The following is a 24,418-nucleotide window of genomic DNA, read 5'->3' on the forward strand; positions in this document are numbered from 1 at the left end:
TTTTCTCCTTCTTCATTCCTCTCTGATTAATGAAGGTCCACATTCACTGTATCATCATATTACAAAGTGTTACTGATATTTAAAGCTGAAAATTCATTAACAACGTCAATTATTGATTGAATGAAGTTACCTTGCTCGTGTATTCGCTCATCTTGTTCCTTTTTCTTCAGTCTTTTCTCTCTAATATAGGCAGCAATATCCAACACTGCTTCCTCGAGCGCAACAACATGCTTATGAAGATCCCCAGGGGATGAGGTGCCCGCTGTATCCTTAGAGGTGCTCGGAGTATCATCATCACCAACGCGTACTTCAAAGGGGTTACCACCCAAATCCCCGTCATCATCACTGTCCTCATTTAAAATAAGTACAGTCACCCCTTCTAACTCTTTCTTTAAGCCATCAGGGACTTCATTCTTCACCTCGTCTATATATGGCTCAAAGGAAATCATGTAATCCATCTTCATCTCACGAAGAGTAGGGATGATGTACGGGTGCACGTTTTACAAAATATCAATTAACAATTACATAACATTCGATACAATAGTAGTACTATTATAGAATAATAAATCTTTTGTACTTGAATGGGGCGCCTTCGATTATCTGGTCACTTTTTATAGTGTACGATCTAAGGATGCGGGGAATGGGAAAGGGCTCATCCTTTGATTTTTCAGCAAATTTTTCAAGATGGGGAAAGGCCTCGTAGATCCAAACCTATAAGCAGTACATCAGTGAAAAAGAACTCAGAGTCTATGACATAGTAAAATTAAAACAAGAATTTACGATAAACTCACTAAAGAGTTTATGCTAGATACCATGAATGCCCAGGGAAATCCGAATAGAGTATAGGATGCCTTCTGCTTCTCATCAAATACTTTCCTCTGTTTCTTCAGATCAATTTTCTTCTTTAGATAGTCCAGGGTTAGTTAAAATGTCTCTTTCCCCCACGGATAATTCTCGAAGAAACTCAAAGAATCGACCATTCGAATTAGTTTCATGGCAACAACCTTCGTCGAATCTTTTGCAAGCAACATGGTGTGCAAGAACCACAGTAAATAACACTTAAATTTTTAGTCCTCGTTCATCTTATTCCCTCTGATCAGGTGTAGCAAGTTGGCCGCCATAATATTTTTATTTTTTGTCACCTTAAAGCAAAAATTCTCCCCCTTTGCTAACACCTTCTTCATTTTTTATTCACTGGGGTATGATGAGTAGTTCAACCCCGTGATAAAAAAAAAACTCTTTCAAGCCAAAACAGGCAGGCTTGTTATTAACGTAGAGCCACATCTCGTGATGCATCTTATCGTTCTTGACGCGTCGCAACAATAAATAATTGACCAACTGCCCATTGAACTTGAGACGTTCCGGCAGGTTTCTCAGGTGTCCAAAATAGGACCGCTTGAATTTTTTCTTCAACTTTTGGTCGACAAGAACTTGCTGGAATTTTTGATAAGCAGTCATTCTTGATCTGACCGATATCTTTGCCGAAAAAGATCCGACCTCGTCCATTATCGTTCGAAGGTCATACCACTCTACGGAAATGAACCTTGAAAGAGATGGCACGAACAAGGGATCATTATCCCTATCATCACTGTTTCTTCCACTATCTTCGCTCTCTTCACTGTCACTACTATCACTGTGCTTGGCAACATCGTCACCGAAATCGACGTAGTCACTTATCTCCTTTAAGTCCGAATCTGATTTGGACACCAACTCTTTATTTTTCTTTCGTTTTAAGATATTTCCAACTGCATCAGCTTTTCTTTTTCTGCTGCTACCAACAGAATCAGAAGTGGTACTGGCTTTGCATTTAGAAAGGATGTATTTTTTATCCATTTTCAACACAATCTACACCTGCAGAACAAATCTCCCATTTTCAGCTCATAGTCCACAAGTCTATCAACAGAAATAACTCAATGCTCAAATGAAACAACCCCCCCTCCCAAATAAAAAAAATTAAGAAATACCCACCAAAATCCAATATGCAGTATCACAATCAAACTAGTGCACTTAATCAAACTAATTAGCTATTAATCTTTTAATTTTCACTATTTCAGCCATCATATTTTAAATGAATTTCATACGTCTAAAAATTGATTTCAATCTAGAGCATTCTCATTTCATAGACCACGGGTCTACGGACAGAAGCAGGTCGCTGTTCGAATCAAAATGCCAAAATAACTCTTCCACCATCAATCAGTTCACTACACACATCAATAACTGAAACCAAAATCCAACATGCAGTATCAAAACACAACAATTTCTAAAAATCAAACTAATGCACCTAATCAAACTAATTAGCTATTAATCTTTCAATTTCCACTATTTCAGCAATCATATTTTAAAAGAATTTCATACGCCTAAAAATTGATTTCAATCTAGGGCATTCTCATTTCATAGACCACGGGTCTACGAACAGAAACAGATCGTTGTTCGAATCAAAATGCCAAAATAACGATTATTCCACCATTCAACACTTTTTTGCTAAACAAAATCGGAACTAAACCAAAACTCCTTAATCAACCAAATTAAAAAATAAATAAATTTCCTACATCACTACGAACCGATTAGCAAAGAAACTCGTTTAAATGGATCTAGAAATGATCGCAACTTGATTTTAACTAACCTTACAAAGCAATAACGATCCCTTAGCTGCTGGAGAAGAAGAAGAAATGAAAATGACAATTTTGGGATGAAGGTTTCTTAAGCTGGAGTTGAGAGAATTGAGGAGAAGAGAGAGAAAGGGTTTTTTTGAATATTGGAATAAGTAGAGGGTGCTAGTGTATTATATTAAATTTGCAAAGTTCTAAAAATGATGAAATAGTCCCTTGGTCCACCCGTGGGCCTCATTTTTAAACTTTTTAAAAAATTTTATACCCTAACCCCAAAAATTAAATAAAAAATAATTTTAGTGGGTAAATGGCAAAATAGTTTTGGAAGTGGGTACTCATGCCAATTTTTCCCTAGTAACTTGGTGCACAAGCCCTCTGCAAATTATTTACATATATGCAGTGCTTAGCCTTAAACAGTTAAACTAGGTGAATTTAGGAAATTACCTTGTCCATGTCAAATATAGATTTAATTGACTTTTGAAAATAAAAAGTTACCAAAAATACAACACGGTTGATTTAAGGTGACCTTCTCCACATCAGGTTAGGAGAAGATTTTCTATAAAAAGGCAGCTACCCTTTGTTACGTTATCACTCACAATCAATCGTTCTATTACAAAGTACTATCAACAACAACAACAACAACAACAGGGCCCAGTATATTCTCACAAAGTGAGGTCAGACCCAGTATATTCTCACAAAGTGAGGTCTGGGAGGGTAAGATGTACGCAGTCCATACCACTACCTCCGAAGAAGTAGAAAGCTTCCGAGTACTATCAAGAAATTAAAATTATTATTATGGATCAGTGGATGAAACTTTTTGTTCTTGGTGCTGGCTCTTATGGCAAAGTGTATATTATGCTGTGAAATTCTATTCTTCTTCTTTATTTGCTGAAGTTGCTGCTGTTAAATGTTCAGATATTCATCGTTCAAATTCACTTAAACTAGAAGTGCAAATCTTGACAACTCTCAAAGGTTGTCCCAACGTGGTCCAGTTTTTTGGAGCAGCCTTAAGCGTCGATAACGGCATTCCAACTTACAATTTGTTTCTTGAATATGCTGTGGTGGGTCTCTCCACGATTTGATCATCAATTCGAAGAGAGGGCTGATGAAGATGTCAGAATTGGAAGTAGGTTTCTACACATATCAACTCTTAAATGGTATTGTACACGTCCATAAGAAAGGATGGGTTCATTGTGATATTAAACCCGCTAATGTTTTGGTTTTTGATAATGAACGTGGTGGAATGCACAAGTTGAAATTGGCTGATTTCGGATTGTCGTTGAGAGTTGGTGATGGGATGGCATATATGACTGGACGTGCATTGAGTAACCGTGGAACTCTACTTTATGCACCTCCAGAATCTTCGACGCACGGTTTTCATTCCAAAGCTTATGATATATGGTCGTTAGGGTGCACCGTGGCAGAGATGATGACTGGGTATCGCGTTTGGATTGATTGCAGCACTAAAGATCTGCAGTGGATGATTATGACTGAAGATCCCATGATTCCGACTAATATTTCAGAGATAGCCAAAGATTTTTTGCACAAGTGTTTCATAAGGGACCCTCTAGGAAGATGGACATCGGAACAACTACTGCAACATCCTTTTATTCAGCAAGCTTTATGTACTGCGTCAATTTCATTAATGCCTGAAACTCAAGAGGTGACAAGAAGGGTTAGTCCTTTTGGTTGCCAAATTCCAATTCCAGAGAAGGACTTCATCAGTTTGCCCTTAGAAGCAGTTTAAACAGAACGTATTGAATAGGAATGCAACAACACTTAGAATTTAGATAGTGTATTATATATGGAGTAGAACTACTTAGCAGAAACCAAATTGTGTAGTAATTGTCAAAAAGATGTATTACTTAGCAGGATGTATTCCAATTCCAGAATAATATCCATTCTATTCGTTAGCAGAATCTCTTCAGATGTATTGCTTTCTATTAATTTTAATATTCTTTTCATCATGCAAAAGAGATGGCTTTTGAAATTTAACTTCTGTATCCGTGTTTTTCTTAAAAATACTTTTGAGACTAGCAAATTTTGTGTGAACGATTGACAATCCTGATTTTATGGATCCTTCATTTTGCCAGAACATTTTAAGGTTGGAAGAAACAAGAATAGGAGGATCATTCTTTAGTGTCATTTCCTGCCAAGTGTGTATGTGCTACATAGAACGTGTTTGTCTACATATTATGCCTTTTATATGAGCAAAGAAACTCTGGTATTGTGAAGGCAAAGTCTTTATCTCTTACCTTCATCTTTCACAAGTTGAATGCATCATCGATTTGGTATCTTCTAATTTCTGATAGTAGATGAACCTCATAGACATGTAAAGCAGATCACTAATACTGTGTTTAAGAGCAACAACTCCAGTCCATATCATAACACTTGACTATTGAAAGTACATGTAAGGAAGTTAATGGCAAAGTTTAATCAAGCAGCCAATCTCCCCTATATGAACACTTTACAACTAAGCAATACGGCTTGTAGCATTTGCCTTCTATATATCATTTGCATTGTCATCGTCATCTACCTCTGGCTTGACAAAGAATTCAATATAAGCAATACGGCTGGGTTGCTGATAGCCAGAAGAATCAACATGCGGATGTGGTATTGCTGGTTTTGCAACTGAGACCAGATGCTGAACTTTGAGCATTCCCCCTCTACCAATGGTCAGCTTACTTCCTCGATTATCCTGGATGACACTGCTGGGTATGTTTGAGGTTGTAGCACGGAGAAATTTGTATTTATACCTGTCAAAGTCAAGTTCTTTGATCAGATCATAGAGTCTTAACACAAATGTAAAGCACTTGGCTTGTCACTCCACAATCTTATCAGGAGAGACATCTGTGAGAGACTTGACGATCACAATGAAATACAACCAGAAGATCGGTGTTTGCGTGACACATAAAGTCTATCTGCAAAAAGAAAAGTTAAAACAGAAGAGGGTTAGAGAATATGAGAATAGAATGCTAGTGAAACATCAGGTCAAACTATACCTGTAAGTCACCATGGCCTTCACCTCTAAAGGTAACCGATGGTGGTGTAGGCTGTCGGATTAGATAAAATACTTGATACTGGCCCCTCAAGGTCATCAATGGCTGGCTTCCTTTAGAGCCGCAGACTACCAATTGAACAAATGATATTGTGATAATTAGATCACCAGTTGAGGAACGAGACTTCAAGCAATCACAATCTTATTCGCATTAACCACTTTGTGAAACAATAAAGGACAAAGAACAGAACGTATATAAATTCACGGCACTTAACATTTGCAAAAACGTGAAGCTAATTATTGCTTCTGCAAATGACCAGGGTCACCGGCAAACTTAGTCAAAATAGGAAACACTGCTTTTGAACATGGATTGCTTCTGGGGCATCATTTGCAGAGAATTTGGTTGATGGGCATTGACACATATGATTCAGTATCAGGGACAAAAGTCCAAAATAGTAGCAGAATATTAGGTTATACCAAATGGAGACATATATTGTCTGTGACACTACTCAACTAATCAAATTAGAGCAAGATACTAAACCTATATTTCAAATTTCAAGTTCTACAGAACAAGGGACTGGAAATGGAATTAGTTTGATAGTTTGTGCAGTGTGCACTAGCAGACTGAGCTCAACTCATGATACTTAAGAAGCCACCTGTTTGGGTGCTCAACCCACCCTCCCCAGAGGTGTGTTGTTAATGTCAATCAAACATAATGGTGTTTCTGATTCTACCACCAACAAAAAAAATTTCAAAGTACTAGGATTGATATAATCCAATCTGTTACAGAATGATAGTACGGATGAACTACTACCTAAAACAACAATATAATAATACCCAGTGTGATCCCATAAGTGGAGTCTGGAGAGGGTGAACTTCCCTACCTTTGGTGAGGTAGAGAGGCTGTTTCCGATAAGATCCTCAGCTCAAGAAAAAGCATTTTCAAAACAGGTTGAAAACCACTACCTTAAACAGTTTTGGGTATTTGACAAGTTTCCTTGTGTAAGTCTTCCTTAGACTTTTTCTCAAATGATAAAAGCCAAGCTTTAGCTTGATATACTCTCTAACCTGTTAGATCGCATTAATTTCCCAAGACTAGAGAAAAGAAGAAATGCAGAACTTTCAACTTTCAGTAAATATTAGGAAACAAAGCGAGTTCCTCTAAGGGACTTATTAATATATGTTAATTAGTCTTCCTGTCTAGTATGAAAGCACAATCAGAAGATTAACTAGTATACTTCATGGAGACGATTATTTGTCAAATAGAATCATAAACACAACAAAACACAGACAAAGAACAAACTTTAACAAGAGAATCCTGGTCCAAAAACATATATTATGTGAATAAGATGTGAATCAAACAGTCATATGCTTTTTGTAGAGCTGGTGGTAACCAATGAATGGACACCAGGATCTACTATCTGTAATTGCTGCCATAGGTAATATTTACCTTCACAGTGAAACTGAGAGGAGTGCTTCCAGCAGGTTCAAAATTGTAGTCCCATGATATTGTATCAGGAATCCTCGTTCTGATTTCCGCATAAGTACAAGAATCTGAAGATTCAACAGACCTAACCCCGGAATTAGAAAAATAGGTTACAAAACTTTAAAGCTAGCCAATGGTGCTCATAGTGAAAGAAGACTTGAGAATAAGCAAAATGTGCCCAAAGATCATGTGATTTTGCTTCTGAGATTCCGTGTAACATCCTCTATCAGTAAAAGGAAGGAGAACGCATATCACAAAATTTGTATTTTCACTCCATCAAGTAGCGTTGCGACATGCGTTCGCAAATGGAGAAAATTTTTCTATCTATCGGCTTTTTGGATTGAAATATCACTAATTATCAAATTTCAAACGTTTTTGTCCAGAAAGATAATCTTAACAACACAAAACTTGTCTTGTTCTTGCCTCACTATTCACTTGAGAAGGAGTTCTTCTATTCTTAAGCACAAGAATTTCAGTTTCCCCCACCAATGTGGAGAAATACTCTTCTTTAAAAGTGAAAGTACAATTCACTCTTTATCCTCCATTTTTCATTCGCCGTGTAAACTTGCACAACAGAATATATAATGATGCCTCTTATTTTGTAGTTGTTAAATATAGCAGAAGCAATTTATACAGAATATACTCAAAGAAACAAAGTAGCGATTACTTTATGCAAACTCAAGAAGAAGTAAATATAACACATCAAACTACAGTTCTTTGCAGCGGGGAACTAAGCTTAAATAGAAATTTGTGCAACTTCCAGCAATAAAATACAATACAATACAAAACAAGAGTAACAAAATACAATACTAGAGTGACAACATGCTTTAATTCAAATGATTATGTATTAGGAGTTCCATCTATAGGTGTAGGTGCTGATTCAACTTTTTTGCCTCTTTCACTTGTACTATTTCCAGCAAATTTCATGCTTGACTGGTGAAAACCATTCTCTTTTTCCTTTAAACTCCACTCTTTCATGTAGTAGTCTTCCTCTGTTAAGCCTTTCGATGAGGGACCGTAAAACATTCCACCCCATTGTGGGAAGTATATAAACATAATGGGGAGAGTGCAACAAATAATCATGATTCCCATGTATGTAATTCCTGTTTCTGTCGAATATCTTGTTCCTCTGAAGAAAATTACTTGTGTTAGCACTGCTCCAATGTTTCCACCTCCTCCGGTCATCCCCGAAATTATGCCCAATGATCTATTTAAGCAAAAATTGACGAGGATTAGACTTTACATGACTGACAAGTCATATTTTAATTCATTGTAAGTATTTAAGTAGTGAAATTTAATTCATCGTAGTTGCTAGTTTCTTTAATTATTTTCCAGTAACTAGTTCTAGGACACTGGAACCAGTTAGAGAGAACTGCCCTCACGCCAGCCTCAAGCAAGGACACAAAGTTTAAGGGGTCGGCCTTAGATCGAACCATCTATTTATTATGGACAGTTACTAGTAGGTATCTTTAATATGGACTGATAATTTAAAAAATTCTTTCAGCATATATAGAAATTAAATTCTCTGTCATGAGTAGGTAAACTTAATTAACCTTGAGTAGTAATACAAAAACCAGGAATAAGAATAGTACCTTCTTGAAACAAATGGAACAACCCCGAAAGTTAGTCCACAGGCAGCTTGACAGAACACCGAAAACACAAGCATCACAGCAATAGAACCACTTAAAGATTCAACTTTCCCTAAAAGAACACAAAGTAAGCCCCCTAATGTCTGCATAATCCAAAGTGCCCAGAGCCTTCCCCTCATACCGAACCTTTTCGCCATGATATCAGACAACGTCCCTCCTCCAGGCCTGGAAAATAAGTTTGCTAAACCAAAACTAGCTGCAATAATCCCCGCTGTATGAAGATTGACATTAAACCTGTCAAAAAAATACTGTGCAATTATATTGTCCACAGTAAGTTCAACACCAAAACAATAGCCATAAGTCAATGCCAAGATCCACCCTCTATAATTTGTAACTGCATGATACAAAACATCTGAAATATTATCTTTATGCTTTTCACCAGATTTATGGAGTTTTGCATAATCCCCATCAGGCATATCTTGGCCAAAAAAGAAAACAGCATACGCTGATAAAGCCTGAAACAGGGCAGGTATAAAAAACGCAATTCTCCAAGCAGTAAATGGAGTTGCACCAATTTTATGTATTAGTGAAAAGACCAAAGGCATAATTAACTGTGTTGCTCCGCCACCAAGATTTCCCCAGCCTCCAGCGATCCCATTAGCCGTGCCAACGACCTTAGCAGAGAACATAGAACTCATCCAAAATTGAGTGGAAACAAAAGTGGCTAAAGAAAACCCTGTGAAGAAACGAACAAGAAGGAAAGAGACTGCTGAATTGGCGATAGACGTTAAGAAAACAGCTGGTGCAGTTAACAGAATAAGTGCAGATGATGCAAGTCTTGAACCGAACAAATCACAAGCTATTCCCATAGCAATTCTCCCGAAAACTGCACCAGAAACTGCTGCAATCCCTGCATTTCCAATATCAGTAGCTGTAAGATCAAGATTGTCGCGGATAATCGGAACAAGAGGTGGAGCAGCAAATGTGGAAACAAAACAAGCAAAGAAAGATATCCAAGAAAGATGAAATGCTCTCATATGAGGTGCCGAAACAGAATACACTCTGAATTTAGTAGCTTTATCTTCAGAATCAACTGGCAAAACAAAATCTCTGTGAACGGATTTAGATTCCAAGTCCATGTTTTCCATAGTGATGGGAACAGTAGAACTTCAAGAAACGTAAGAAGACTTTGTTGTTTTTGTTTGCTCTACATTCAATATTGCTCCTTTTATGCTGATAAGTATGCAATCAATAGGACCCTTTACTGGCATGTATGGTACCAAAGAGTGCGGGTGTGTTTGGTAAGGTGGAAATATTACTTTTTACGGAATTTCCTTTTTTGTCCACCGATTTTCGTATTTAATCCGTTTAGAACTTAATGATCTTTTTTTTTTTTTTTTAATAATCTTTTTAATCCTAATTTTTCATGTGATGTGATTAAAATTAAGATTAATTTTTTTTGATATATTTGACATATCTTTAATTCAAGATCATAAAATTCAAAAGTTATTTTTTATTTTTTTTTAACTTCGTGTCAAGTCAAAATAGACCAATGAATTTGAAATGAGTAGATAATTTTTTAAAGATTAGTTTAGTCATTTTCTAATGTCTTTCAACAATAATTATCCGATATAGTCTCACGAAATAAATAATGTCTTTCAACAACAATTATCCAATATGATCTCACGAAATAAAATATAAAGAATATAAACCTTATCCGTATCTTACGAGGTAAGGGAAATTATTTCAATAAAACTTTGGCTTAAGAAGATTTTTTAGTATTTTAGTTAATAAAAAATATTTGTAGGAGAAAACATTTTTCACAAAAAGAAAAAACGAAAATGACTTCTCTCACTTTTGAGGGAAAAATTAATTTCATATTGTTGCTTTGAACTTTCTTAACCAAACGCTTAGATATTATTATTCGTATAATTGATCTTTAGGAATTCCTATGTTCCTAAATGGTTGTAATCGTTTTTGTTTGTATTTCTCTTAAGAAAAATATTAACTACATGTTAAATTGATTAAATTATCATTACTTATCAATCTTCTACATGTTAAATTGACTAAGTTATCCTTACTTATCAATCTTCTCTGTTTAATACTTTTCTTTTTTTTTGTACAATATTGATATTTCTTCATATTTATAGCTAAGGGCCTGATTGACCATGTAAGATGAAATCATGATGAAGTTGAAGTTTTGTTTGGACAAACAATTTTAACTTTTTATGTTGTATGTTTTCTTATAAACATACAAAATTCGTAAGTTGAGAAAATTATCAAAAATATCCAAATATTTTATAAAATCTTACCAAATAAGCAGAAAATGTCTCTATAAAAGTATAATACACTATTACAAAGCTATTCTAAGAAAATACAACATTTATTTATCAAAATTAGCTCAATAAAAAAGTAAAAATTGAATACAAATTGCAGTGTAGTACTCTTTAATATAATTCTCCCATATAGTATGAAAAATCTCCTCACGTTGAGATTGCATTTCTCGATCAAATAATCACGAAAAGACTAACCAACATTGTTAATTTGAGTTGTTTGTTGGTCAAAAATAATAAATTTGGTAAATAATAAATAGCAAAGTAGAAGTTGATTTTTGATTTGGAATAAAAATAAATTTTATATTGGTAACAATAATGATTATGTGAGATATAAATAATTTAATTATATGACTATAAATTTTATTTACATATGACATAAATGGTTGATAGATATAAATGACGATTTGCTTTAACAAAATATAAACTTGTAGATCAAGTTTTATATTTGAAAAATCTCAAATTATGATATAAATCTCAAATCAAGTGTTTGGAGAATGAGCATTAAATCACATGTCCAAATGCCTACTTAGGGTAAAGGTGAAAAAATAAATAATTATGCTTTGATTTTATAAAATGATAAATATTAAAAAATATCTATTTTATGAAGGACGATAACTAATCATAAATGAAGGAAATACTACTCTAACCAAATCCAACAAACATTTACAAGAAAATTACTGGCTAGAAACTATGTCATTTTCTGAACTCGAAAGATAACTTACGTCGTACTGAACACAACCTAAAATATCGACGTAGCATATGACAAATTTTAAATTGTCTTTATCTCAAGTTGGGATAATTACGCCAATTTAAAAGTGTTCAAATATAAAAATTGTAATATACTTTTATGATGAAAAATTGTGAAAGGTGCTAGTGAAACTTTGGGAACAAAAAGAAATTTAAAGATTGTAAAGAATGAATCTTGGACCTAACTCAACCTTAAAAGCTAGCTCATAAGGGGAGGATTGCCCAAGTCCATATAAGAAAACTAATTACCATCCTTTTTTTGATGTGGATACTTAACACTCCCCTAAACGCTCAAATCTTGTTAACTAGAGCGTGGATAATATAATATTAGGGTTCAACATCGGTGAATAAAGATTTGGGATGGACCTGACTCTGATACCATGTAAAGAATGAATTTTTGGCCTAACTCAACCTCAAATGCTAGCTCATAAGGGGAGGATTGCGCAAGTTCATATAAGGAGATCAATTAACCATCTCTTTTCCGATGTTGGATATTTAACAAAAGTTTATTTGTGAGGAAGAAAAAAATGAATATTGAGATGTGTTATTTCTTCAGTCTATTTTATGATATTTAATGCTTATATCAAATCTTTTTAAAGGTGCGATTTTTTCTCGATACTATTTGAATCCTATGTATCAACACTTTTTATAACTATTTTGACATCTAATTTCATTTCATAATTTTGTGATTTTAAATTTTGAGATGAAATTTGCACTTAAATTCTAAAAGAAAAAAAAAATAGAATTAGAATTTTGAGTCATTATTACAATTTTTTTAAATATAAAATTTAATTCATAAATTTATATTTTGTAAAAAAAATTATTATTTTAAATTTCAAAAAAAAAAAAGTCTTATGCTCGATCTGAAGAGATTGTATATATTATGTTGAATGAATGATACTTCCTCTGTTTCAAAGAAATTGCATATACCATGTTGAAAGAATTATCTTTCTTCTGTTTTAAAATAGTTAGTCATTGTTGATTTGACACTCCCCTTAAGAAAATATTTATGAGAGATTTTTTTTAGCAAATTAGTCTTATTAATTAAATTTTAAAAATATAAATTTGATAGAGATAGTATTGAAAGAATATAATAAAATTTTCTTAATTTTATAAAGGGGTCAATTAAATTGAAGCAAATATTTTAAGAGAGATGACCAACTATTTTGAAAGGGAGAGTATTAAGGAAATATTTCCTCCATTCATTTTTAGTTGTCCACTTTTCTATTTCGAGATGTCAAATAATACTTGTCGAATTTATAAAAATAATAAATGATTTATCTATTTTTACCCATTTTATCCTTTGTATTAAGTACAATACATTATTCATTGCATTTTTCAAAACAAAATATTTTTATATTTAATGATATAGTAAATTCACCTTTTTATTTATTATTTCTTAAAATATATGTCAAATAAAAAACGTTCAAGCATTTATGGACGAAGAAAATACTAGTTACTACTATTATTGCTGACTTGTTGATTTTTATAAATTATGTTTACTTAAATATTTGCAATTTTGAGCAATTATTTATAAAAATAAATATGAAGATATATTCATATTTTGTACAGAAAGATCCATAAGTTGATAGATATTAATAAATATATAATCATAGTTATCAATTTATTTATGAATTTTTACTTATTTGATAAGATTATATAAGAGTTTGGGAAATATTAAAAATTTTCACAGCTTATGAATTTTATGTTTGTTAAAAAAAATATAACTTAAAAAATTTAAATTTTAGTGTCTAAACAAAACTTTAACTTTATCTAAAATAATTTTATATCATAATTTGAAATTATAATTTTATATTGGGACAATAAAAGAGGGTGAATCTATTTTATCTACTAAATCCGCGCACCACCCTACAAATGGTATCAGAGCACAGCAAGTTAAACAGTACGGAAGAGATATATATATTAGGATTAGAATTAAAATTAGATTTAGAAAATTTACCTACAAAAATATTAAATTAATTATGCGAAGACCATTTAAAAATAGAGAAGCTTTTAGAAAAATTAAAAAATCTTTAATTAGTAATTATCCAGAATATATAAGTCTAAATAAAACAAAAGAAAATTCACAAAAACTAGCCTACTTAATTACATTAATATCTAGTATTGAATCAAAATTAATAACACATTTAAAATCTAGAAGAATGAAACATATACCACCTAATTCTGATAAAATTAGATTTAGATATCCACCGAGATATTATAAATATAATTTAAAATGAATAAAATACAACGATATAAAGAATTAAAACAAATTATCTCTGAAAAACGTAAAGAATTAAAAATAAGAATAGAAAGACTACATTATAACATATTTGCCGGAGTTAGTAAAAATTCAATAGATACGCAAAAAGATGAAATATTAAAATTAGAATCACAAATAGATAGTTTAGAATATGTATATCAACATGATCTATTCACAATAAAATGAATAAAGAAGAATTTATAATAGAAGAAAAAATATATGAAAACTACGAAGGATCAAAAATAAAAATAGTATTTTCTAATCTAGGACGAAGATATAAGAAAATAGGTGAACATTTATATCTAATGTTAGAAAAAGAAGAATTAAAATTAGAAGATAAATTAACAGCAATGGTAAGAATAGAAAAAGAAAATGAAGAGATAGATAGGAAAAAAGAAATAGAAAAAATAAAACAACAAACTACGGAAGAAATACGAAAAATAGAAGAAACCAAAAATAGTAGAATTGCTGAATTAGAAAAAGAATTACAAATGTTAAAAGAACTGTATGAACAAAGACAAAAAGAAAAAGAAGAAAAAGATAGAGAACAGAAATTACTAAATGAGATAAATTAATTTAAGGAAAAATTAGAAATAAAAAATGAAGAATTAGAAATAAATAATATAGATATTGAAGAGACAGATAATTATGAGTCCGAAGATAGTGAAACATACACAGAAATATTAACAAATACAAAAAATTTAGAAATCAATGAAGAACAAAAAATTAATGAAAAAAACTTAGAAAATACCCAAACAGAAATAAATACTCTTGATAAAAAAGAAAATGAAAATATAATACCTAAAACAACAGAAATAAGGAAACCTATATATTATAAGAATAAGTTTAAAAAATATAATGAATATGATAAATGGATACCAAAACAAATAGTGAATAAAAATAATAATTTTTTAGATCTAGACTGTGTAATAGATACAGAAAAAACAATACAATTATGGATAGGATATATGACGAAACAATTATTAGATAATAATATAAATATAACAGATGCACCGGAATATATAGAAAAAACACTAATAGGATCAGTAAAACTATGGTTTGTAAATCTAACCGAAAATAGCAAAAAAGTATTAAGAACTAATAAACCTATAGAAGGAACATCATCGACAACAACTAAACTAACACCTATAGAATTATTAAAAAAATATGAAACAGCTATAAAAGATGAATTTGGTAGTACGACAACAATCGAAGAAGAACAAAATGAAGAAAAAGATACAAATAGAAATTTAATGTTAAAATTAGCAATATGTAATATGTGTTATATAGATGAATATACTTGCGCATTTAAAGAATATTATTACAAAGGAGCATATAGTATAGAAGAAAGTAAAGAAATAAGAAAGTTATATTTTAATAAATTACCCGAGCCATTTAGTTCAAAAATAATAAAAAGTTGGGAAGAAGCAAAAATAGTAGATACGTTAGGAGCAAGAATAAAATATTTACAACAATGGTATAGAAACTTATGTGAAAAATATAGAGAAGAATTAAAAATGGAAAAAACATTAATAAGAAATTTAGCTTGTTGCAAAAATAAAATAGCACCCCAATTTGGATGCGAAGAAAGATATTACAAGAAAAGAAAAAGACATAAAAAATACAAGAAATATAAAAAATCAAAATATAAATATAAGAAACCAAGAAAAAGATATTATGTAAAAAATTATAAACATAAAAGACCATATAGAAAGAAGAAATCTATAAAAGAATGTACTTGTTATAATTGTGGAAAATTAGGACATTTAGCTAGAGATTGTAAATTACCCAAAAATCCAAAAAATAAACAAATATCAGAAATAAAAATAGATAATACCGAATATATCCAGATAGATTATATAGATTATGAATTAGAAAGTGAAGATAGTATATATGAAATTTCAGAAAACGAAACAGATAATGAAATAGATAGCGAAATAGATGAATCAAATGACTGAAGAAGATATAAAAATAATAACAAAGGAAGAATATTTAAATGATGAAGGAACGGAACAAAAAATAATATTTGACAGTAATATATTTGACGAAATAAAAGGAAAAGAATTAGATTTAAATGTAGAAAAAATATTTAAAATACCAACAATAAAAAATATTTTTACTAGGAAAAAGGATGAATATTATGTAGTATGTCAAAAAGAACATGTAATAGACTGCAGATATGCAAAAGGAAAAGCTAGTATACCATTAGTAACAAAAAGAATAATCAATAAAGAAATAAATGATATAAAAAGTAAAGGAGATCCAATAAAATATGTACACCTTGGAGGTACAGAGATATTAATAAAAGCATGTTTTAGAGAAGGAATAGATACACCGATAGAATTATATTTAGCAGACGATAGAATTATAAAACCTATAGAAAAAAGCATAATAACTGCCGTAAAAGGAAATCTAATATACCAAAAATTTAAATTTATAATAAGTGCAAATTATCAGTAGCAGTAACAGATAGGAATATAGATAAATCATTAGTATTATATTGGAAAATATCAGGAATAGAATTAACCCCAGGAAGTAAAATATTTACAGCAAGATGTAAAAATCTATATGTATTAACAACAAAACATAAAATAACAGGAAAAAATAAGATTAACAAAATACAAATAGAAAGCCCATTCGAACAAATAGTAAAAACAATAGATTATAATGATTATACCTATAGAGACATAGATACAGAAGAAAATTTAGAAATAGTAAATGATAGAATTAGTACAACGAAAAGAATAGCTAACAAAAAGCCAGAATCATCAAGCTCATCAAAAAGAACAAGTTATGAAACAAATTCAATAAGTAATTTAAACCAATATTACATAACGGGAAAAATAAATGAAAAAGAATATTTAATACTTTTGAATACAGGACAAGAAGAAAATTATATAGCAAAATATCTAGTAAAAAATGAAGAAATAAAAACTGACAATGATATATGCCCAGATCTACCAAGAAGTTTAATAAATAATAAAAATATAGCAGAAAAAGAAATAATGTTAGGAGTTAGAAAAATAAAAATAGAATTCGAAGTAAAAGAAGAAATGCAAAAAGCAGATATAATATTAGGAGTAAAATGGTTAGAACAAGTAAAACTATATAATATAGAACATACACAATTAACCTTAACACATAACAAAGAAAAGTTATTCTTAAAAAGAGTCTTAACATGAAATGAAGATATATGTATTAATGAAGATAGTAGTAGAAGGATATTACAGTAGATATTATACGCCTATGATAGATACAGGAGCAGAAGCTAATTTATGTAGATATAATTGCTTACCAGAAAGCAAATGGGATAAACTAAAAACACCAATAATAGTTAAAGGATTTAATAATGAAGGAAGCTTAATTACTTATAAAGCTAGGAATATAAAAATACAAGTATGGGATAAGATATTAACAATAGAAGAAATTTATAATTATGAATTAACATCAAAAGATATACTTTTAGGAATGCCATTTTTAGATAAATTATACCCACATATAATAACCAAAACAGACTGGTGGTTTACAACACCATGCAAACAAAAAGTAAGAGCAAAAAGAGTTAATAATAAAATAAGAAAGAAAACTGATTGGATAAAAGGAAGTGAAAAAATTACACAAAAGTTAGAAAATACAAATAATACTGAAGATACAGTAGAACTAGTAATATTTTCGATAAATAAAACAGAAATAACTATATTTTCAATAAATAAAATAGAAAATTCAGAAAAAATTAGAACAATTATATAGTGAAGATCCATTAAAAGGATGGGAAAAACACAAAACTACTATAAAAATTGAATTAATAGATAAAGATAGCATAATAACACAAAAACCATTAACATATAATTTTGATGATTTAAAAGAATTTAAAATGCACATAGATGAATTATTAGAAAAACAATATATACAAAAAAGTAATAGTAAACATAATAGTCCAGCATTTATAGTAAATAAACATAGTGAACAAAAAAGAGGAAAAAGTAGGATGGTTATTGACTATAGAAATTTAAATGCAAAAACTATAACATATAATTATCCGATACCAAATAAGATATTAAAAATAAGACAAATCCAAGGATATAATTATTTTAGCAAATTTGATTGTAAATCAGGATTTTACCACCTAAAGCAAGAAGAAGAATCTAAAGATTTAACCGCATTTACGGTACCACAAGGATTTTATGAATGGAACGTGTTACCATTTGGATATAAAAATGCACCAGGTAGATATCAACATTTTATGGATAATTATTTTAAACAATTATCTAATTGTATAGTATACATAGATGATATATTATTATATACAAAAACTAAAGAAGAACATTTAAAATTATTAGAACAATTCATAGATATAATAGAAAAATCAGGAATAAGTCTAAGCAAAAAGAAAGCTGAAATTATGAAAAACCAGATAGAATTTCTAGGAATACAAATAGATAAAAGTGGAGTAGAAATGCAACAACATATAGTACAAAAAATAATAAATTCGAAAGAAGAATTAGATACAAAAAAGAAATTACAATCATTTTTAGGATTAGTAAACCAAGTAAGAGAATATATTCCAAAATTAGCAGAAACCTTAAAACCACTGCAGAAAAAATTAAAAAAGGATATAGAATATAATTATGATGAAAAAGATAAAAAACAAGTTCAAAAAATAAAATTACTTTGTAGAGAATTACCAAAATTACAATTTCCAGATGAAAATAGAAAATTTATATATATAGTAGAAGCAGATGCAAGTGAATATAATTACGGAGGAGTACTTAAATATCGATATGAAGCAGAAAAAATAGAACATCATTGTAGATATTACTCAGGTACGTTTAACGAAACAGAAATAAAATGGGAAATAAATAGGAAAGAATTATGTTCATTATATAAATGTTTATTAGCATTCGAGCCATATATTGTATATAACAAATTTATTGTACGAACAGATAATACACAGGTACGCTGGTGGTTAACAAAGAAAATACAAAATTCAGTTACAACAAAAGAGATTCGAAGACTAGTTTTAAATATATTAAATTTCACATTTACAATTGAAGTGATCAGTACCAACAAAAATATTATTGCAGATTACATATCAAGACAAAGCTACACAGACTGAAATAGTAGAGGAAGATACTCTAGAAAAAATACTTAACACCCTAACTACGCTTTCAATGAAAGTGGACAGTATGGGTAATGAGATAGAAAAGCTAAAGACTAATGAAGGTAAACTGAAGTCTATAGCTACAAATCAGCTAATTCAGCAGTGTGCAGAGCTATGTCGATCGGAAGACATTAAAAATCCAGAGCTAGAAGGAGACGTTGGGACACTCCATAAAACCCATAACATTTATCAATCTACTTCTGCAGGTACAAGCAAAGGAGTTAATAGGCCAAGATACCAAAATGCAAATATGAATAAAATATTTGAAAAACCATTTACCCCCAAAACACAAAAAGACCATTTATTCATACCCCCACAAGTTAACACATACCGAGATAGCCTAAACCAAGACAAAAAAGTATACAACTACACCGCCCAGAAATACATAGAAAATATATACAGAGTACAAACCTTTCTAAACCATAACCCCAGAGCTACAGACATTAAAGAACCAAATACCAATTATATAACCCAAAAACTACAAGGATACAATAAATTAATCGCACTACCCAAAACTAACCCAAGCCTAATTAAAACTTGTTTTGACTATGGACTACTAAATACCATATACACCCACGATGGAGAAGAGCTAACAGCTATGGAGGAATTATACAAGATATTCACTACCTATAAAAGAATAACAAAAGGAAATTTATTTTATATAAAGTGCTATATGCACCAGCAGAGATATTATATGACGAAATAAAACCAGTTATACAAGTTGTAAAGATAGGACTAACAAGAGATATGATTATACCGGAAGATATTTTGCAACAACCGGAGATACCTAGGATCGAGATACCAGATTTTTATGCAAATAAAAGACTTATTGGACTAGCTACGATTATTCAAGAACTAGCAAATAATTTCATGAACGGAAACCCAATATGGAGCTACTATTCAAGAGATCATCAAATGATATATTCAAATTCAAAAGAACTACGCCAAGCAGATATGGAAGACGTAAGACAATGGATAATGACGCTACTTAACCCAGAAAAACAATCTACCGCGAGAGCAATAAAAAAGGGATTTATTTCAGAAGGACTGCTAACAAGATACTGTAAAATAATTGGACATAAATATCCAGACCACCAATGTTCGAGGTGCAATGGAGAAGATAATATTATTCCAGAGGTACATCTAGAATAAAAGAAGATAAAATGCCAGCTGGAAAGATAAGATAAAGAGCAATAATGGAGCAGATAAAGAGCAATAATGGAGCAGAAAAAGAGCAATAATGGAGCAGATACGACAGAAGATATTTTGACTTATTTCTTACGATACAATAATGTAAATCATTAACTACTTTTCTTACTTTTCTTACTTACATTTATGGCATTAAAGTAGGGTAGGTTAGGAGGCCATCATTTTTGACTTTTAGTTAGTTTTAGTTTCAGAAACCAAGAAACATGTGTAAATTAAACTTTTCTCGTTCTATATAAACAGAAGCAGAAGGCATTGCAAAGAGCAAGCCTTCATGCGTTGAAGCACTTTCACTCTCTCCAATCCACAAAAATATTTTACTCAGTTAATTAGATAAACATATTCCGATGGAAAAAGCTATGGAACAACAAAACTCAGAAATAACAAAGCTACCCGAACAGGTATATCTATTTATGATTATGAATAGCTAATTTCATAATTCCCAACAATCATGATATGATAAAATAAATTCATATTAGTTACTTTATAGTAGAATTATTCGAAGAATAATATGTTAAGAAGTTTATTAACAAAGAGGAAACGGAGAAATATCCCTAAGGACTATGCCATCCTAAAGGTGAAACCAATGAGGCAAGAAGCCGTGGCGGGGAGTAACCAGAGTAGAGGCGCTGTTTAAGGAAAAAAGTATCCAAACTACCATGTTAATAGTGACGGAAGAACATATTATTTAAGAATAATCTAGTATATAGTAAGCTAAGATGACTATATTTTATGTACATGGTTGAAGGGAATATTTTGAAAAAAGCAAATTTATGAAAATGAATGATAATATATCTGATGTGATGGTAGATAAATTCAAAATACTTATTTTGTATGCACTTAGAAATATAAAAGTAGCAGATATAAGAAAAATCATATTAGAAAAAGCTTTTGGTGAATATTACATGACTAGAGTAAGCTATATACCATATCTACCTAACTACTCTTACAAATATTTACGATGATAAGTTACATAAAATTTTTAGAAAAAGATATAAAAAAAAAAAATATGTGCAGTTACTAGAAAAACAGATAAAAATAAATATAGATAAATACATGGAAAATAAAGATATAAAATTTCTTAATAAAAATATGCAAAAACTACTAAGGCTAAAATAAACAACTACAAAATATTATAATAAAACCAATTTTAAAAATAGATCATTTAGATTATCTTAAAATTTTAATATTATATATACTTAAAAACATAGAAATAATAGATATTAAGAAAATAATATTAGCAGAAGTAATAAACTATGAAATTGAAACTACAAATTGTCTAGAACAGTTATACGAAGAAATCTACCCAGAAGGATATTATTCAGATTAAAAAATGTTAGAATATATTAGACAAACTAGAGAAAATCAAGAAAATCTAAATAATGAAATTAATTATAGAAACCTAATTAGGAAAATAATGAAAGACCTAAAAGAAAAATTAATATGGATAGAAAAAACCTTAGAAAATTTAGATAAAAGTACATGTGATAGTTTATATAATTTAAAAAACTCACTACGAGAAGAACAACACAAGATAATAAATAACATTGAAAATCTAGAATTAGATATGCATTATAGCACAGATAGGATAAATTATTATACAAGAATTTGTAACTCTGCAATTACAACAGGATAAAATAATTAATGAATATATCTTATGAAAAAAGTAAATTATTAAAAGATATTAAAACAAAATATCCACGCACTAATAAAAATAGATTCACTAGAGACCTACTAAATCTATTTTATCTACTAAATTCGCGCACCCTCTACAAATGGTATTAGAGTACAGCAAGTTAAACAGTACGGAAGAGATATATATATTAGGATTAGAAAGTTGAGGGAAACAAAGAAAGTTGAAACTTGACGGCATTAATTGATTTGTTGCATTGACTTTACAAATGGGAATGAATCCAAGGGAATATGCATTTTTTTTGACTGGGCTGGAGATTCCATTTTTACTTTTCTTTATGCAAATTGTATATGACAATTTTGTCCTCACTACTACTCATTCATTTTCTCTGGGTTGAATCAAGTCTTTCTGTTTATCAACTTTAGGAGTAGGTATTTCCTTTATTTATTTATGTTACTAAAAATAAATATTTAAATATTTATTTATTTATGTTAATAAAGATTTTATAATTTAATTTAAAAAATAATAAATAATTTATATATTTGACACATCTTACGCTTGCTATTAAATATACTATTTTTTTCATAAAAGAACCTAAAATGTCTTTTCACTTTTCCTACCTAAATGATGACAATACTAGTTGAGCTGTGCTTTGACAGATAGTTGATGATTGTTCAGTTAAAAAACTTGCACACCTAGTATTTAAATATGAAACTCGAAAATTGAGACACTTTAGATGTATTTTTAACCATTCACAAAAATTTAAAACCTCTCGTTGCAAGTAAATTTTGGCCTGAAGACAAGCGGTTCCTCAACAATTAACACTATGACGTGTTCCGATAGCTCCAAAACCGCATCCTAAGAAAAATTAGTATTATATCGAATTGAAAAATTTAGTAATCACTCTGTCCTAATTTATGTGGCACTGTTGAGTTTCTAAACTTTGACTGTGAATTCGAATATAAATCACAATAATGAACAACTTAAAACACTTACAAGCTATATAAAAGAAATTTCGATCAAAGAAAAACTTGATTGACTTTTAAAATTTCAACTGTGTTACGTATTTTGTTGGGAAAGAGAAAGTAAAGAAGGAACTTGTTGGTTTTTTCATCGAACGAAAGTGAGCGCATCAACAACGCCTTGAACATTGTCAAGTTGGCACACTAGATTCAAGGGCGGCTCTACCTCAAAAAAAAAAAAAATAGGTGGCCACCTTAGGCCCCAAAATTTGAGGGCGTCATTTTTTACGATAATATATTATAGATTTTAAAAAGATAAATAAATATTATTTATAAAAATATAAATATTTTTATATAAAAGAAATGAATTATTAGAATAAGTTCATATATCTAGAGTGTATGTCTCAAGAAAGATTAAATTCATTAATTATATTATTATTTAAAAAGTATAATTAGAAAAAATAAATTATATAATGTTGAAAATAGAGTTCATTAAAAAAAATTATTTTTTCTCAAAAATTTAAAACCTTTATTTAATTTTCACTTTAAGTCACGAATATATTTGAGTCGCCCTGACTAGAACCCCGATGAACTCATTTTTGTTCTGCCAAATTGAACACTGATTGAGAAAAGGGGAGGAATTAATTGTAAATTTTGCTTTTTTAAATGTTCAAAATAGACCCTTATATTTGTGTTTATACTAAAATCATCCTTAGATTTTAACATAAAAACACTGATGCACTTCATTATGCATTTGTTGAACGTGCACGCAGCAATACAATCTCACGTCTCTTTTCCCATTTTCAAAGCCCACACCTCACCCCTTTGACAATCCCACCACCCCTTCTCACCCTTACATGTAAATTCTCCCTCCAGTTAAAAATAAATAAATATTCTCCCTTCAGTTAAAAATAAATAAATTTTCACTCTAATACATATTTATTAAGAAAAAGAAACTAAAAAAATTATACATTACTTTTTATATTTATCCTTTTAGATATTATCAAACTACTTTTGAAATTTTATCATATTAAAATAAAGTCAATTAAATCTCTTAGAACTCATAATCTAAAAAGTATAAATGAGGGATAAAATTGAAAGAATTTCCAACTATTTCTGGAAGAATAAACATTAACTTATTTTAGAAATTAAAAAATAGCTTAAAAATTTATTTATTTTGAATTAGGGGGAGTAACTTTTAAGGCAATATATTTTGAATTTGCCTATCAAACAATAAAAGATAAATTAAACTTATTACTCCCCTGTTTTTAATTTATTTATTTTGTGTTGATTTGGTACGGATTTTTAAAAAGTAAATAACGTTTTTGAATTTTGAGGTGTTAAATTAAGGATACGTAAAATATATCAACATGTTTTTTAAACTTGTGATTTTAAGCATGTCATGTGAAGAATTATAATTAAATAATG

The 24,418-nt window shown here is 30.1% G+C and overlaps 3 protein-coding genes across 3 annotated transcripts; 1 reads left to right on the plus strand and 2 right to left on the minus strand.

The window, feature by feature from the left end:
* Positions 1 to 3,336: 3,336 nt before the first annotated feature.
* On the plus strand, positions 3,337 to 4,522 carry LOC124885346 (mitogen-activated protein kinase kinase kinase 20-like). The gene has a single exon (XM_047394803.1). It carries the CDS (start codon positions 3,715 to 3,717, stop codon positions 4,354 to 4,356), a length of 642 nt encoding a protein of 213 aa, XP_047250759.1. The 5' UTR covers positions 3,337 to 3,714; the 3' UTR covers positions 4,357 to 4,522.
* Positions 4,523 to 5,027: 505 nt separating this feature from the next.
* On the minus strand, positions 5,028 to 7,638 carry LOC107856082. Its single transcript, XM_047410138.1, has 5 exons — positions 7,625 to 7,638; positions 7,058 to 7,178; positions 5,612 to 5,791; positions 5,460 to 5,530; positions 5,028 to 5,365 (listed from the first exon to the last, which is right to left on the minus strand). The coding sequence occupies exons 1-5, from the start codon at positions 7,636 to 7,638 to the stop codon at positions 5,113 to 5,115; spliced, it is 639 nt and encodes a 212-aa protein (XP_047266094.1). The 3' UTR covers positions 5,028 to 5,112.
* A 154-nt stretch (positions 7,639 to 7,792) lies between these two features.
* LOC107856081 (high affinity nitrate transporter 2.5) lies at positions 7,793 to 9,958 on the minus strand. The gene is made up of 2 exons (XM_016701072.2): positions 8,686 to 9,958; positions 7,793 to 8,300 (listed from the first exon to the last, which is right to left on the minus strand). Exons 1-2 carry the CDS (start codon positions 9,828 to 9,830, stop codon positions 7,934 to 7,936), a joined length of 1,512 nt encoding a protein of 503 aa, XP_016556558.1. The 5' UTR covers positions 9,831 to 9,958; the 3' UTR covers positions 7,793 to 7,933.
* Between the last annotated feature and the right edge of the window lie 14,460 nt (positions 9,959 to 24,418).

Source organism: Capsicum annuum, chromosome 1, assembly GCF_002878395.1.
Source record: "Capsicum annuum cultivar UCD-10X-F1 chromosome 1, UCD10Xv1.1, whole genome shotgun sequence".
NCBI classification, from domain to species: domain Eukaryota; kingdom Viridiplantae; phylum Streptophyta; class Magnoliopsida; order Solanales; family Solanaceae; genus Capsicum; species Capsicum annuum.

Excerpts from the sequence above, each read along its gene's own strand:
- LOC124885346 (XM_047394803.1), top strand. The coding sequence starts at position 3,715 with ATGAAGATGTCAGAATTGGAAGTAGGTTTCTACACATATCAACTCTTA.
- LOC107856082 (XM_047410138.1), bottom strand. Across the intron at positions 5,792-7,057 it reads CTCTCAGTTTCACTGTGAAG|TCTCGTTCCTCAACTGGTGA; the intron begins GTAAATATTACC and ends GATTGCTTGAAG. Across the intron at positions 5,531-5,611 it reads AAGGCCATGGTGACTTACAG|ATAGACTTTATGTGTCACGC; the intron begins GTATAGTTTGAC and ends TTCTTTTTGCAG.
- LOC107856081 (XM_016701072.2), bottom strand. The coding sequence starts at position 9,830 with ATGGAAAACATGGACTTGGAATCTAAATCCGTTCACAGAGATTTTGTT. Across the intron at positions 8,301-8,685 it reads GTTCCATTTGTTTCAAGAAG|ATCATTGGGCATAATTTCGG; the intron begins GTACTATTCTTA and ends TTGCTTAAATAG.